The sequence below is a fragment of the Siphateles boraxobius genome, unplaced genomic scaffold (genome assembly GCF_051911475.1).
Source record: "Siphateles boraxobius isolate OS27281-9 unplaced genomic scaffold, OSU_SipBor_1 77, whole genome shotgun sequence".
NCBI lineage: Eukaryota > Metazoa > Chordata > Actinopteri > Cypriniformes > Leuciscidae > Siphateles > Siphateles boraxobius.
Window position 1 is genome coordinate 8,829,046 of NW_027509205.1, and position 17,496 is coordinate 8,846,541.

At 33.9% G+C, this 17,496-nt stretch overlaps 2 protein-coding genes across 2 annotated transcripts in view; one reads left to right on the forward strand and one right to left on the reverse strand.

Annotated features, from left to right (window-relative positions):
* On the reverse strand, nt 1-2,443 carry LOC143725494 (sulfotransferase 1C4-like). The gene is made up of 7 exons (XM_077217950.1): nt 2,192-2,443; nt 1,988-2,116; nt 1,167-1,264; nt 957-1,083; nt 738-832; nt 264-444; nt 1-175 (listed from the first exon to the last, which is right to left on the reverse strand). Exons 1-7 carry the CDS (start codon nt 2,328-2,330, stop codon nt 63-65), a joined length of 882 nt encoding a protein of 293 aa, XP_077074065.1. The 5' UTR covers nt 2,331-2,443; the 3' UTR covers nt 1-62.
* The window catches only part of szrd1 (SUZ RNA binding domain containing 1), a 27,934-nt gene continuing 12,512 nt past the window's right edge, over nt 2,075-17,496 (forward strand). Inside the window, exon 1 of the mRNA XM_077217956.1 lies at nt 2,075-2,278. The gene's annotated coding sequence lies outside the window, so the exon portion shown is untranslated. The remainder of the gene's footprint in view (nt 2,279-17,496) is intronic.

A 17,496-nucleotide genomic window follows, 5' to 3' on the forward strand; every position in this document is an offset into this window, starting at 1 on the left:
TTTTAATTTAATTGTAATTGTGTTTCCTGGACTAGGAAATAGAGACACTCCCTGTGAATCTTTCATATCGTGAACCGTATTGGAATAGGACAATCAGCCATTAATTTGCAGTAATGTTTCTCAAAAGTAGCATCCTCTTCTGCATTGAAGTGATTCTTCCAGTCACCAACCTCACCTATAAAATACAAATTAAGAAAAAGACTAGGAAAAATCATTCAGGCCATGTTGCTCAATTGTACTTTAAAAAATAAAATGAAAATAACCTTTTCTCATGAACTCTGAGACGGTACGATCAAAGATTGTGTCTGGGATAGTTGAGTAGTTTGCCATGGGGTTTTCTCGCATTGCAGAAAAAGCTGTCATTTGAACAATGTGATCTATCTCACTTTTTGATAACTCCTTTCCGAGGAATTGAGCAATGTGGGTTACTTCACGAACAGGGTCCTGAAATTATAAATAAATTATAGTCAAGTCAAGTCACCTTCATTTATATAGCGCTTTTAGATTGTTTCAAAGCAGCTTAACAGTGATAAAAGGAAATTACAGTAACAGAGATTGTTTTGGCTTTACAGCAGCTCTAGAATAGATTTATTGTCCAGATTAAGTTAGTTTTGATTGATTCACCTCCATTGCAAAGATCATTAGTAAGTCAAGTAAATTATAGTCAAACTAAGACTGAAGTACTGAGACTTTTTTTATAGGAAAAAAGATATATGTTTTGTAGAAAGCAGATTGACCTCTTTCATGTCTTCGAAGAATGTGTAAAGGATTTTCTTGTTTTGCCTTTCCCTCCAGTATCCTTTAACATGGTCATACCAGGATCCCCAACTCACTGAAAAAATGATTCAGTCATTAGTTCATTCAAGTCATCATCATTTAGTCCTTTCACATTTTACACGACACGGAATAAGGCAATTGATGTGATGAATGAATGGTCTAACTGCAGCATGACTCACATTGCCCTGCCATGAACTTTTCCAGATATTGTTGCCAAGTGCCGGGCTCTGGCTGGTTAAGATTCATGCAGTCAAAATGATAATATGAAACCACAGTGTCTTTCGGATTACGGGCCATGTATATAACCTATGGAGAAATGCAGGTGGGGTTGGCATTCACGTAAAATAATTAAATATTTTTCAGTATAGCCCACAAAAACTTATTTTAACCTTGCAACCAGCCTCCCAGAAAGAACCAGGCACAAGTTGGATAGGAAGATGAGTCTTGATAACACGAGGCGGATCCATAACCTCCAAATTAGTTAGACCTAAAACATTACACAGTTTAATCATTTAAGATGCATAAAGGATACCTCGCAAATATGTGTGTGTGTGTGTGTGTGTGTGTGTGTGTGTGTGTGTGTGTGTGTGTGTGTGTGAGTGTGTGTGTGTGTGTGTGTGTGTGTGTGTGTGTGTGTGTGTGTGTGTGTGTGTGTGTGTGTGTGTGTGTGTGTGTGTGTGTGTGTGTGTGTGTGCGTGTCTTTCTGAAGATGAAAAGTATGAAATGGTTCTTGTATAGCCTATATGGCCTGGTTTTTGAGGACATAAATGTGCATAATGACATAGGTATTACAACGTGTCCATGGTTTACAAGGACTTTTTCAAATGGCTTAAATTTTTTTTAAAATGCTAACATTTTAAAAAAGGTTTAGGGAATAGGTGTAGGTGTAGGAGGATAGAAGTTTGTACAGTATAAAACCATTACACATATGGAGAGTCCCCGTAAACCACAAATGTGTGTGTGTGTGTGTGTGTGTGTGTGTGTGTGTGTGTGTGTGCGTGCGTGCGTGCGTGTGAGTGTGTGTGTGCGTGCGTGGGTGCGTGCGTGCGTGCGTGTGTGTGTGTGTGTGTGTGTGTGCGTGCGTGGGTGCGTGCGTGCGTGTGTGTGTGTGTGTGCGTGCGTGGGTGCGTGCGTGCGTGTGTGTGTGTGTGTGTGCGCGCGCGAGTGTGTGTTTAAGCTGCTATACAGCTTTTGGTTTTATAAAACATACCAGCATTTAAACCGTCTGCAGAGGTCATCTCTAAGAACGGCATGCGCACCTGAGTGGGCGCGCGCCTGCACTTTTCCACATTTCCTTCATTCAGGATGGAATCCACTACTTCCTGTGTCCATGTGGTTCCTTTTACAGACGACATTATTTTATTATTTTATTTGTGTTGTTTTCGTCATGTTGTTTTCTTCCTGTGTACTCTACCTGCTTTAGGATATGTGGCAATGAGCAAATCCTCTTTTGACGCCTGGAAGTGCTCCACTCTTGCCCAGTACTTCACCACCCGCTCTGGTAATGGGATACCCTGAACTTGACTGATCGCTCCGCGTGTTGTCCTATCCATATTTCCCTTATAATTAGCTGTGATTAAATTTCATAGTTATTAACCAAAACATAACCTAGTAGCCTGTTTTTATAAGATATTTTGTCCAATCGTCATCACTCGCTATGACAATATGATTTAGGTTACTAAACGATTTAGTAGTACAAAGCGAAACACATGAAATAATGTTTTTTTTAATGAGTATTCAAATCCTATTAGCAAATATGCCTACCTTTAGACTGGAGCCGACCGGTCACGTGATATTTGTGTTTTATACGTTTTATTTGGTCGATACTGGCAGACTGGTTGGTACACATTCTGTAAATATCCACGAAGTACGCAGTAGCCGTGCGCACTTTCAGTCTGCTTTAGGCTACCTGAAACAATTTTAAAACAAATGTTATCGTTATCAGCTATAGGCCTACGGGAATTATATAAGACGCTAAAAGTACATATAAGACTAAAAAATATAGCCTACATTACCCATAAAATAATTAATATCCTACTACTTAATAAAGTGCAAGGGCAGTTCATAAGCTATAGGCTAGCCCTACTTGATAATAAATAGACCTAAAGATGTAATCTGAACAAACAGTAAAGTAGACTGTTTTATTTGTTTTAATAAATGAGTATGTGTTCTGTTTTGTACATCGTTTGAACTGAAGTAGTTAATAGCATACAGCATGTGTCAAAATGATTTATGACCCTATGATTGACAGGTGGGCGTGGCTTTCCTTTGATCTTCCCCCGCCCCTTCCGGTTCCTCCCCTTCCTGTCCCGCCCATTGTCCCGCCCCTTCCGGTTCCTCCCCTTCCTGTTACCTTTGACCTAGTTCCGCCCCTTCCTGTTACCTTTGACCTAGTTCCGCCCCTTCCGGTTACACTTTCTGTCAAAATGATGGATGGTTACCTTTGACCTAGTTCCGCCCCTTGCGGTTACAGCTTCTGTCAAAATGATGGATGTGTGACAGTTAGTTTGATTGTTTGATCAAGAAAAGGGAGGTATTGGCCTTGTTAACATAAGCTTTGATGTTACAGTTACAAAGTGATGTGACAGTTAGTTTGAGATGTGATTGTTTGAAGTTGGTGTTTTGGTCACCGCATCCCTGAGCTTTATCAAGGGGAGCTGTGAAAGTGATAAGAAAAAAATGTACAACTATTCACTGGACCAAGCATTATGTTCATTTAAATAAAATGGTGAAAGTTTATCTGTTCTGTAAAAAAGAAAATAAAATAAAATCTCACACAAAAAGTTGAAATAAATGTACAACTATTCACTGAACCAAGCATTTCAGTTTAAATAAAATGGAGCCACAAAAATAAAAAATGTACAACTATTCACTGAACCAAGCATTTCAGTTTAAATAAAATGGTGAAAGTTTATCTGTTCTTTAAAAGAATATAAAATAAAACCTCACACAAAAAGTTTAAATAAAATGGAGTCACAAAAATATTCCAAACAGTTAAAAATGTATTAGAGAGTTGAAGAAAAAACATACAGCTTATGTAAAACCTCACACAAAAAGTTTAAATAAAATGGAGCCACAAAAGTATTGCAAACAATCCAATGTATGAATGATCTGAATCTGTCTCAAAAACATAGGGAGCACGCGCGTCTATGTGTGTGTGTGTGTGTGTGTGTGTCAAAGAAGGAATTTCCCCCCCTCCGCATTGCTGAGGACCTTGAAAGTTTATCTCACACAGAAGTTGAAAAAGCATTATGTTCATTTAAATGAAATGATTATAAAATTTACATTTAGTCATTCACAAATATTTGACACTGACTCAAGTTGAAAAACCATGCTGTTCAATTAAAAGTATATAAATTAAACAAAAATAAAATCATCTTACTGTTTCACCATGGTTGAAAAAAACCCACAAGTGTTTCCCCTGAAGTCTTTTCTCTCTGTCACACCAGCGTGTGGCTGGCCTGGTATCTGTTTTTGTGACACGTTCCTGAGCCCATTGAAAAGCATTGTGTTCCTTTAGAAGTGTATAAATTAAAATATATCATATATAAAATAAATAGTTTACTAATTGTTGTTCATTTAAAATCTTACTAAATTACTGAAGTTGAAAATCATGCCGTTCATTAAAAAATCTTACTAAATTAATGAAGTTGAAAAGCATTCTGTTCATTTAAAATAAATATTTTACAAATTTACTGTAGCAATTATGTTAGATTTAGATAAAAATAAAATCATCTTACATTTTCACCAGGGTTGAAGAAAAAAAATCACACAGGTAGTGCCTGCCAGCATGGACAGTGTGCGTGACAAATAAGTGATATCATCGCTGTTTTCGAACCACCGGTAATAAATTACTTTTAATTCATAAGGCTTATTTTCAGGAGTGACAGTTATCAAAAGGTCTGCCTAAATGCTGGGAATGTGAATTGGCCTTGAACCTGAACAGTTCCATTCATAGAGTACTGAAAGAATATAGTGGACACACAGCTCCGCCGTTTTCCCATAGTTTTCCACAGGCTCTTACTGTAAAAGGCTATAAAATAGCCAAGACACGTGGTCGTGTGCCATACCCCATGTCTGGACCAAAAACTTTTGCACCCTCTCTTCTATGACCACCTCATCAAAAATGCAAAACAGTGAGTACTTTCTCTATAATTAATTTATGCTACGGTGCTGTTTATCTGTAATATGCAATGATGTTTAATCTGAAAAATTGTTTATACATAAGGAAAAGACGGTATAATTCATTAGTGGTGATACAGATATTAAAATGTATCTACTATATTAATTTATCAAAGTGGTTTAAAAATATGGAGCATTGTATTATGATATTGATGTGATACAGATATTAACATGTATCTACTATATTAATTTATCAAAGTATGATTTTTTTTAAAAAAATATGGAGCATTGTATTATGATATCGATGTGATACAGATATTAACACGTATCTACTATATTAATTTATCAAAGTATGATTTTTTTAAATATTGAGCATTGTATTATGATTATGTATTATGTTTTTTTTTTTAAACCATATTACAAAAGTATCAGTTTAACACGACTGTTTTACAGCAATGTTTATCCATATCACAAAAGTATCAGTTTAACATGACTGTTTTACAGCAATGTTTATTTTGCATTATGCTATGTTGTTTTAACTGTTGTATTTTTTATCCGATGTAACTAAAATCTGCAGCATTGTTTATTTAAGCTGCGGGGTTTCCATAAAGGACCTTAAAATAAATGTTTTGGATTTATTCAGTTTTAAATCTTATTTAGAGATTATTTTAGTCAGACATGCTTATATGTGAATAGGCCTATTTAATTCCTCTTCAGTTACTTACTTCTTAAATTTTGCTAGGTTACTTTTTAATTCTTCTTTTACTCTGTCTTTGATTTTAACTTTTAGCAATTTGCATGATAAAATTGTTTAAAATGTAAGCTATAAATATGAATGGCACAATGTGATAACCAAAATATATAAAAGTCAAGTCAAAGCTATTTATATAGGCTAGCACTTTTCATTGCCATTTAAAATAACATGGTCTTTCCTTTTCTCTCTAGAGACAGCAAACACTGCAGGACAATCAGGCACCCAAGTAACATGTTAGTATGGTTTATATTTTATTTTTAATGAGAAAACATTATAGAGTGCAACAGGCGGTATCTGGGAGTAAAAACATTTACTTTCTCCATACGGAAATTAATTTAAAAGACAGACCTACTGTGAGCTAAGAGGTTGTTAATACATGGTATTTGCTTCTGATCAAGCCTTCAGCTTATTTTTTTTTTTTTTGTAATTAATCATGTTTTACAGTTGAACTCCAGGTGAATACTACATTACCCATGAGCCATGATGCTGTAGTGAAAATTATGTCAAACATAGTTTTTAAAAAAAAAAAAGCAACACACTCCAAAATAGCTCTGCCCGCTCCCATGAAGCACTGCGAATGACATAATCTCCCTACCCTCTCAAAATACTGAAATGTTTGTATAAGCTATATATGCGTATTTATATATAAATATATATATTTTTTAAAATCACTATGGGAAATAAGAATGAAAAAGGGGTGGGGGAGGCACTGTTGCACTCTATGTATAATGAACAATTGACAGATGAACTGACAGATATTTTATGTAAACAGGCAAAATCTCTGCATCTGATGATGGCCATGTGTTTTCACCGATCATAACTGGTTTAACTCTTGACTCCTTTGAGATCAACATGACTTCTGCCTAATCAAATGTACCGGCACATTGTAAGTGTAATAAAACAGTTTCGCCTATGTATTAAATTAATCTTAATTAACCAGTCCGAGTTAACTATTTGGGACCAATTTTAAGGAAGGTTACATTCTGGTCTAACAGTGTCATGTACAAATTTGCAATACAGAATTGTTTTGTGTTTTTGGTACTATTGGATTGAGTTTTGTAGAATTAATTTTATGTGCTGTCCTGCTCCTGGATTATTCAGACTCAGAATTGTAACTATTACTATAGCCTTTATCAGCCATTTATTTTACTGCAGACTTATCAACCTTATTTATTTACTGCAGATTTTATCAAAGCAACTAATTAACTCAATTCATGGCAGCAATAATTAAAGAAGAAAAAAAAATGACAGATGAACTGACAGATATTTAATGTAAACAGGCAAAATCTCTACATCTGATGATGGCCATGTGTTTTCGCCGATCATAACTGGTTCAAGCTCCTTTGAGATCAATATGACTTCTGCCAAATCAAATGTGCCAGCAAATTGTAAGTGTAATACACGAGAAACTATTAAAACAGTTTTTTTTTTGCGTATGTAATGTATAAAATTAATCTTAATTAAGCAGTCCGAGTTAACTATTTGGGACTAATTTTAAGGAAAGTTACATTCTGATCTAACAGCATCATGTACAAATTTGAAATATTTTTGGTACTATTGGATCGAGTTTTGTAGAATAAACCCAGATTAATTTATTTTATGCGGTGTCATGCTCCTGGATTATTCAGACTCAGAATTGTAACTATAGCCTTTTATTTTACGGCACTTATTTATTTTACTACAGATTTGATCAAAGCCAAATACTGTCCAAAAGGGACGACTGGGAAAGAAGAGAAACAGGTCAATACAAGGTTAGATTCAATCTTTATATTCTTTCCCATTTTGCCTTCATTTTCCTTTTCCTGTTTTAATTTTTCAATTTTTATATTCTCAGATCATCAAGGGTTTCTGAAAGCAAACACCAGTCAGTTGGTCGAAAAAATGAAGAACATTGATTCAATCATTGACAATCTTGATTGCTCAATGAATCAGTTACAAATGTGCGAGCGAATCCGACATGAAGACGAGGGAACCGCTGGACTATGTGAATTGTGAAAGCATTTTCAACGGCCTGGTCAACGCTTTGTTCAAGCATGAAGAATCTCTCATGAAGAAACTGCAATAACCACTGTTGTAGCCTATTGTTTGGCATTATGTACTTAAATAGTTTTTTTTAAATAAAATGTTTTTAATAATTGATTGGTGATGGAGTTTTAATTTTTGTATTTAGAACCAAGTATATTGCACAAGTAAGAAGAAACCAAACTGGCCATATAATGATATATTGCACATAATAAACAATGGCAAAATTTGTATTCCTTAAAAAACAGGCAATGTTTGAGAACCCTAATATTGGTGTAATCTCTGCGAGGTCTCAACCACAAACGCAAAACTTTGTGGTGGGTGATACGGGCATAGCTTTACTAAAGGAAAATATTATGGAAGTAATTTTCAAACTATATTTTATTTATTTATATTATGGTTTTCATGTTGATTTAAAGTTTTTGTTATTAACTAATACCTTTATTTTTTACATCCAGCACAAAATTTTGTTCAAAAATCGTTCTCTGACCCCAAATAATCAGATAATGTTGTGTTCACAATCTATAATTAGATATTCTCCTGCTTAGTATGTGTGTAAATAGTTGTGCTTAAATATTTGGATGTATTTTTACAAGCCAACATATTTTGTCACACTGTAGCGATTTTTATATAACATATTTTGTCACACACTTGTAAAGACTATGGCCTACCTTTAAAACATAATCTTTATACAGGAATCACCCGTGTCCAAAACATCCATGTAAGATTCAAAAGACCAAATCACTAAGAAGACAGGGGATGAAAAGCACCGTTTATAATAAATACACAAAGTATTAATGCAAAAAGTAAGTGTATGCTGTTTCACACTTAAACTATTACAACAGAATCACATCTGACTATGCAGATAAAATTGCACAAAAGTAAATTCTAGTGATCAACTTGCTAAAGAGTCAATACAACATGAGCCATTTAAAGCAAATATGAAAAGCTACTTGTGATCAGTTTTGTATGTTTGTAATTGACATTTTATATAGTCAATTAGGCCGTTTACATCTTGCTTCTTTTTGTTTTTGTACAGTTTGCAAAAACTATAGGCTCCGAGCGTGGTCAAACATATAGGAATTTATGAAAAACATGAACAGATATTTCTACATGAGATATTTCTTTTAGAACATCTTTCAGCTATGTCTACGAAACATCGACATGAAAGATGAGTATTGCTGTTTTTCTGTTACCTATAAAACTATTATACTTCAAACTCGTCTAGCTATTGCCCATTTCACAGCACAGTCATAGATACACAGTTATTTTATGCATGTGGCTAAACAACGGTTAAGCTAATGAATTACCGGCTATATTTTTACGTGAATGGCGGGATGATTCATTTTTTAATCCGTCTACACCGATACTTTGACACAAGAGTTTTAGGTCTGATCCAGAAAACAGACGGTAAGCAGTAAGTTATGAAAACATGTGATAAGCAGTTTTGGCCTCATCATCAAAAAGTTTTAACATAGCGCAAGTTTCAATTGTTTGATAAACTATCTAACGATTATACCTAATTATCAACAGTTATATGTGAAACAAGCTCAGTCACATTAGAGTTGGATTCTTGTTTATATTGTACATTGTTATTGAACCGAATGTTAACAGTGCTAGTGTTCTTAAATTGTTTACCGCGGTTTCATTTCGAACAACACTATCGGAACACTTATCGTATTGCCGGGTGTGTTTTGTATGGTGTCTTCCCTACACTTTCACCCCATGGATATATGTTTCCTACAGTTAGCTGTAGTGAACTCTAGGTCTTCTCTTTGTTCATATACGACAGTATGCATATGAATCGGCTTGATTTAATAAAATGATGGTTTAAACCACATAATTTTATTATACCATTTTTAAATAGCGCTTAAATGTACATTTTATATTTTAACTCTTTATGCAAATATAGAATAGAATAGGCCTACCGCACAAGGATCTCTGAAATATTTTTTTCGTGTAAAACATCTATGTAGATCTATCTATGTTTTTAAAAATACAAAGAAATCTTTCTACCAGCGACCCTCAAAACACAGTGCATCCGTGTACGATGATTGATCAGAAAATTACTTTTGTCACTTTTTCTGAATAATCTCACCAAGTGCTTGATAACTATTGAAGTTATTAAACAACCCTGAATTCGGTTACTCAATAATGCGATATTGATATCACGTTTTAATGTCAACTCAATGCGCTAAAGGTCTATAACTGAACTTTAACATCTTAATAGTTGGTAAAAGTTCACTTAAAGTCTGCGCAAAATAAAATACATCCTAGCTACTTTCTAAACGCTTTTTACGGAACTTGTCGGGAAGATTCACCCATCCATATGTTTTGAACTTTTAATGTTTAATCAACATTTTGTTGGAAAACATATGGTGGATTTACTCAACTTTTTATGTCAACAGGTTCTACAGGGTAATGTTGCATTTAATTTACATTGTTTATTTCAGTAAACTTCAGTTTATTACATGAGATTAATTCAATGCCATTTAGTTGAATCAGGTTAACATTCTTAATTTAGTCCAAAACTATTAAGTTCAAATAATCCAATTGTTTCGTTTATTTAGGGATTGTGTTCAACAACCTTTACAAATATATCTAATAAGATAACCTTTTACAAAATCTTTACTCGGTAAAGACTCTTATTGGTTTTGTCGCATCCAATGCATCCCCAAAGTAGTTGTTTTTATAATGATTAAAACCGCTTTAATTATTATTATCATGGTCTACACTTTATGGTAAAACACTAACATATCAGAAACTCTTTTAAATATAAACATTAACAAATCAACGATTTTTTATCTTGCTGAAAAACGCATTAACAACTTTTTATTTCAAATTGTACTCCCCTATACAGCATGATGGGAAGGGGAAATCCATAGGATCTCTGAAATATTTAATCTCTTAAATATTCTCATCTAGTATTTATTCATTAAATTATTAATGTGCAAGAATCAAGACTTATAATACAATTTTATTATAAAATTGTGAAACTCCAAAGCTCCGACACGGTCGCAAAGAATGATGAGTTAAGTGGCACAATCTTTTATTTTAAAAGTATTGTTCTTTACAAAATTATGATAGACCGGCATTACGTATACATAAAGTAGACAATAACTCCATTTATTTGTGATCCAGCCAGAATAGAAAGTTTCTGCACGCTACCATGTTTTGGTCTAGGGTATAGCTAACAAGGCCTTCAACTATTTCGCCAAGATCTGTTTTGGCATTTTTTGACAACAGTGACACACAGAGATCTGTTACAAACGTACACATACAGAGTAGTTCGTCGACTTCGAATTCCTCACGAGATTCAAGCATTACATCCAGAACTTCTCTGAGGATTACGCCGATCGGTTCTTTGCCGTTTAAAAACATGGGCGTCACATCTGTCCAGGATCCCACCAAGCCTCTTATGACATCCATTTCTTTTTTGAGATTTTTCACACGTTTGGTATCCCTCGCACAATCGTTATTCTCATCACACGCAGCCTCGATGATCCTGTGCATCAAGCTAACCATCGGGCCTCTAAAATGATCTTTAAACATAGAGTCTACCGTATCTCTTAAACGACAGCCATTCCCCGTGGCGCACTCACACGCCAGATGATACTTGTGTCCCGCATCGCCAGAACTCGACGGGGAGTCGCTCTCCATCAGCTTTTGCGTCGCCATTTCTGAAGTTTTCAGATTTTTCGGTCCCCTATTCGATGGTGAAAGATTCTGTTAGTTCCAGAAATCTCTTGAGCGAGTCCTTGCAGCACAATCATCCAGGCCTTGTGCGTTAACGCTTGGAAGTTTGTGTTTTTGGGTCTGAAGCGTGAGTCGAAGAAGCGTAGTTTGCGTCAGGCTCAGACAAACAGGAACTTCTGATCAATTCCTTCGACTTTTGATCGATGAGATGTTGCAGTAGCAGTAGAGATGTAGCACAGCGTTTTTACGATTTTGAATCCATTTGAAGCAACCGTCTGTAACGTCAAAACCAGGTTTAGCAGCGTTACCACCACACACACACAAACAGTTAGGAGAAACCGGCTTGTATGCGATAACTGAGGCTGGGCTCTGTGTAGAGTTTATCAGGACAACTGATAGTGCTCAGCCCGCCCCGTAGGAGGAGTTGTATAGGGGTGTCATCGTCATGACGTCGTAAACCGCTACGTAGGATTAAAGCCACATTGAATCAGAAGTAAAGTCATGGAGAAGTTATGCATATACTGCCAGAGAGAATTCAGCCGAAAATTATTTTACGATACTGTTCAGTTTATTTAAAAAATACTTTTCATTTAACACCGTTGTATTAGCTTTCTCATTCAAAGTCATGTTGAAAGAACCTGTTTCAGTTAAGTAAACCAAAAAATTACTTAAGTAAATGAAGTTAAATCATTACAATACTTTTCAAACATTTTACTTTATCCATTTGAGTCGAGATTACACAAATGAGTTTAATTAAAATAGCTATATAGAAAACTAGGAACAGTACAATTTGAAATAAAAAGTTGTTAATGCGTTTTTCAGCAAGATAAAAAATCGTTGATTTGTTAATGTTTATATTTAAAAGAGTTTCTGATATGTTAGTGTTTTACCATAAAGTGTAGACCATGATAATAATAATTAAAGCGGTTTTAATCATTATAAAAACAACTACTTTGGGGATGCATTGGATGCGACAAAACCAATAAGAGTCTTTACCGAGTAAAGATTTTGTAAAAGGTTATCTTATTAGATATATTTGTAAAGGTTGTTGAACACAATCCCTAAATAAACGAAACAATTGGATTATTTGAACTTAATAGTTTTGGACTAAATTAAGAATGTTAACCTGATTCAACTAAATGGCATTGAATTAATCTCATGTAATAAACTGAAGTTTACTGAAATAAACAATGTAAATTAAATGCAACATTACCCTGTAGAACCTGTTGACATAAAAAGTTGAGTAAATCCACCATATGTTTTCCAACAAAATGTTGATTAAACATTAAAAGTTCAAAACATATGGATGGGTGAATCTTCCCGACAAGTTCCGTAAAAAGCGTTTAGAAAGTAGCTAGGATGTATTTTATTTTGCGCAGACTTTAAGTGAACTTTTACCAACTATTAAGATGTTAAAGTTCAGTTATAGACCTTTAGCGCATTGAGTTGACATTAAAACGTGATATCAATATCGCATTATTGAGTAACCGAATTCAGGGTTGTTTAATAACTTCAATAGTTATCAAGCACTTGGTGAGATTATTCAGAAAAAGTGACAAAAGTAATTTTCTGATCAATCATCGTACACGGATGCACTGTGTTTTGAGGGTCGCTGGTAGAAAGATTTCTTTGTATTTTTAAAAACATAGATAGATCTACATAGATGTTTTACACGAAAAAAATATTTCAGAGATCCTTGTGCGGTAGGCCTATTCTATTCTATATTTGCATAAAGAGTTAAAATATAAAATGTACATTTAAGCGCTATTTAAAAATGGTATAATAAAATTATGTGGTTTAAACCATCATTTTATTAAATCAAGCCGATTCATATGCATACTGTCGTATATGAACAAAGAGAAGACCTAGAGTTCACTACAGCTAACTGTAGGAAACAGATATCCATGGGGTGAAAGTGTAGGGAAGACACCATACAAAACACACCCGGCGATACGATAAGTGTTCCGATAGTGTTGTTCGAAATGAAACTGCGGTAAACAATTTAAGAACACTAGCACTGTTAAACATGCGGTTCAATAACAATGTACAATATAAACAAGAATCCAACTCTAATGTGACTGAGCTTGTTTCACATATAACTGTTGATAGTTAGGTATAATCGTTAGATAGTTTATCAAACAATTGAAACTTGCGCTATGTTAAAACTTTTTGATGATGAGGCCAAAACTGCTTATCACATGTTTTCATAACTTACTGCTTACCGTCTGTTTTCTGGATCAGACCTAAAACTCTTGTGTCAAAGTATCGGTGTAGACGGATTAAAAAATGAATCATCCCGCCATTCACGTAAAAATATAGCCGGTAATTCATTAGCTTAACCGTTGTTTAGCCACATGCATAAAATAACTGTGTATCTATGACTGTGCTGTGAAATGGGCAATAGCTAGACGAGTTTGAAGTATAATAGTTTTATAGGTAACAGAAAAACAGCAATACTCATCTTTCATGTCGATGTTTCGTAGACATAGCTGAAAGATGTTCTAAAAGAAATATCTCATGTAGAAATATCTGTTCATGTTTTTCATAAATTCCTATATGTTTGACCACGCTCGGAGCCTATAGTTTTTGCAAACTGTACAAAAACAAAAAGAAGCAAGATGTAAACGGCCTAATTGACTATATAAAATGTCAATTACAAACATACAAAACTGATCACAAGTGGCTTTTCGTATTTGCTTTAAATGGCTCATGTTGTATTGACTCTTTAGCAAGTTGATCACTAGAATTTACTTTTGTGCAATTTTATCTGCATAGTCAGATGTGATTCTGTTGTAATAGTTTAAGTGTGAAACAGCATACACTTACTTTTTGCATTAATACTTTGTGTATTTATTATAAACGGTGCTTTTCATCCCCTGTCTTCTTAGTGATTTGGTCTTTTGAATCTTACATGGATGTTTTGGACACGGGTGATTCCTGTATAAAGATTATGTTTTAAAGGTAGGCCATAATCTTTACAAGTGTGTGACAAAATATGTTATATAAAAATCGCTACAGTGTGACAAAATATGTTGGCTTGTAAAAATACATCCAAATATTTAAGCACAACTATTTACACACATACTAAGCAGGAGAATATCTAATTATAGATTGTGAACACAACATTATCTGATTATTTGGGGTCAGAGAACGATTTTTGAACAAAATTTTGTGCTGGATGTAAAAAATAAAGGTATTAGTTAATAACAAAAACTTTAAATCAACATGAAAACCATAATATAAATAAATAAAATATAGTTTGAAAATTACTTCCATAATATTTTCCTTTAGTAAAGCTATGCCCGTATCACCCACCACAAAGTTTTGCATTTGTGGTTGAGACCTCGCAGAGATTACACCAATATTAGGGTTCTCAAACATTGCCTGTTTTTTAAGGAATACAAATTTTGCCATTGTTTATTATGTGCAATATATCATTATATGGCCAGTTTGGTTTCTTCTTACTTGTGCAATATACTTGGTTCTAAATACAAAAATTAAAACTCCATCACCAATCAATTATTAAAAACATTTTATTTAAAAAAAACTATTTAAGTACATAATGCCAAACAATAGGCTACAACAGTGGTTATTGCAGTTTCTTCATGAGAGATTCTTCATGCTTGAACAAAGCGTTGACCAGGTCGTTGGCAATGCTTTCACAATTCACATTGTCCAGCGGTTCCCTCGTCTTCATGTCGGATTCGCTCGCACATTTGTAACTGATTCATTGAGCAATCAAGATTGTCAATGATTGAATCAATGTTCTTCATTTTTTCGACCAACTGACTGGTGTTTGCTTTCAGAAACCCTTGATGATCTGAGAATATAAAAATTGAAAAATTAAAACAGGAAAAGGAAAATGAAGGCAAAATGGGAAAGAATATAAAGATTGAATCTAACCTTGTATTGACCTGTTTCTCTTCTTTCCCAGTCGTCCCTTTTGGACAGTATTTGGCTTTGATCAAATCTGTAGTAAAATAAATAAGTGCCGTAAAATAAAAGGCTATAGTTACAATTCTGAGTCTGAATAATCCAGGAGCATGACACCGCATAAAATAAATTAATCTGGGTTTATTCTACAAAACTCGATCCAATAGTACCAAAAATATTTCAAATTTGTACATGATGCTGTTAGATCAGAATGTAACTTTCCTTAAAATTAGTCCCAAATAGTTAACTCGGACTGCTTAATTAAGATTAATTTTATACATTACATACGCAAAAAAAAAACTGTTTTAATAGTTTCTCGTGTATTACACTTACAATTTGCTGGCACATTTGATTTGGCAGAAGTCATATTGATCTCAAAGGAGCTTGAACCAGTTATGATCGGCGAAAACACATGGCCATCATCAGATGTAGAGATTTTGCCTGTTTACATTAAATATCTGTCAGTTCATCTGTCATTTTTTTTTCTTCTTTAATTATTGCTGCCATGAATTGAGTTAATTAGTTGCTTTGATAAAATCTGCAGTAAATAAATAAGGTTGATAAGTCTGCAGTAAAATAAATGGCTGATAAAGGCTATAGTAATAGTTACAATTCTGAGTCTGAATAATCCAGGAGCAGGACAGCACATAAAATTAATTCTACAAAACTCAATCCAATAGTACCAAAAACACAAAACAATTCTGTATTGCAAATTTGTACATGACACTGTTAGACCAGAATGTAACCTTCCTTAAAATTGGTCCCAAATAGTTAACTCGGACTGGTTAATTAAGATTAATTTAATACATAGGCGAAACTGTTTTATTACACTTACAATGTGCCGGTACATTTGATTAGGCAGAAGTCATGTTGATCTCAAAGGAGTCAAGAGTTAAACCAGTTATGATCGGTGAAAACACATGGCCATCATCAGATGCAGAGATTTTGCCTGTTTACATAAAATATCTGTCAGTTCATCTGTCAATTGTTCATTATACATAGAGTGCAACAGTGCCTCCCCCACCCCTTTTTCATTCTTATTTCCCATAGTGATTTTAAAAAATATATATATTTATATATAAATACGCATATATAGCTTATACAAACATTTCAGTATTTTGAGAGGGTAGGGAGATTATGTCATTCGCAGTGCTTCATGGGAGCGGGCAGAGCTATTTTGGAGTGTGTTGCTTTTTTTTTTTTAAAAACTATGTTTGACATAATTTTCACTACAGCATCATGGCTCATGGGTAATGTAGTATTCACCTGGAGTTCAACTGTAAAACATGATTAATTACAAAAAAAAAAAAAATAAGCTGAAGGCTTGATCAGAAGCAAATACCATGTATTAACAACCTCTTAGCTCACAGTAGGTCTGTCTTTTAAATTAATTTCCGTATGGAGAAAGTAAATGTTTTTACTCCCAGATACCGCCTGTTGCACTCTATAATGTTTTCTCATTAAAAATAAAATATAAACCATACTAACATGTTACTTGGGTGCCTGATTGTCCTGCAGTGTTTGCTGTCTCTAGAGAGAAAAGGAAAGACCATGTTATTTTAAATGGCAATGAAAAGTGCTAGCCTATATAAATAGCTTTGACTTGACTTTTATATATTTTGGTTATCACATTGTGCCATTCATATTTATAGCTTACATTTTAAACAATTTTATCATGCAAATTGCTAAAAGTTAAAATCAAAGACAGAGTAAAAGAAGAATTAAAAAGTAACCTAGCAAAATTTAAGAAGTAAGTAACTGAAGAGGAATTAAATAGGCCTATTCACATATAAGCATGTCTGACTAAAATAATCTCTAAATAAGATTTAAAACTGAATAAATCCAAAACATTTATTTTAAGGTCCTTTATGGAAACCCCGCGGCTTAAATAAACAATGCTGCAGATTTTAGTTACATCGGATAAAAAATACAACAGTTAAAACAACATAGCATAATGCAAAATAAACATTGCTGTAAAACAGTCATGTTAAACTGATACTTTTGTGATATGGATAAACATTGCTGTAAAACAGTCGTGTTAAACTGATACTTTTGTAATATGGTTTAAAAAAAAAAACATAATACATAATCATAATACAATGCTCAATATTTAAAAAAATCATACTTTGATAAATTAATATAGTAGATACGTGTTAATATCTGTATCACATCGATATCATAATACAATGCTC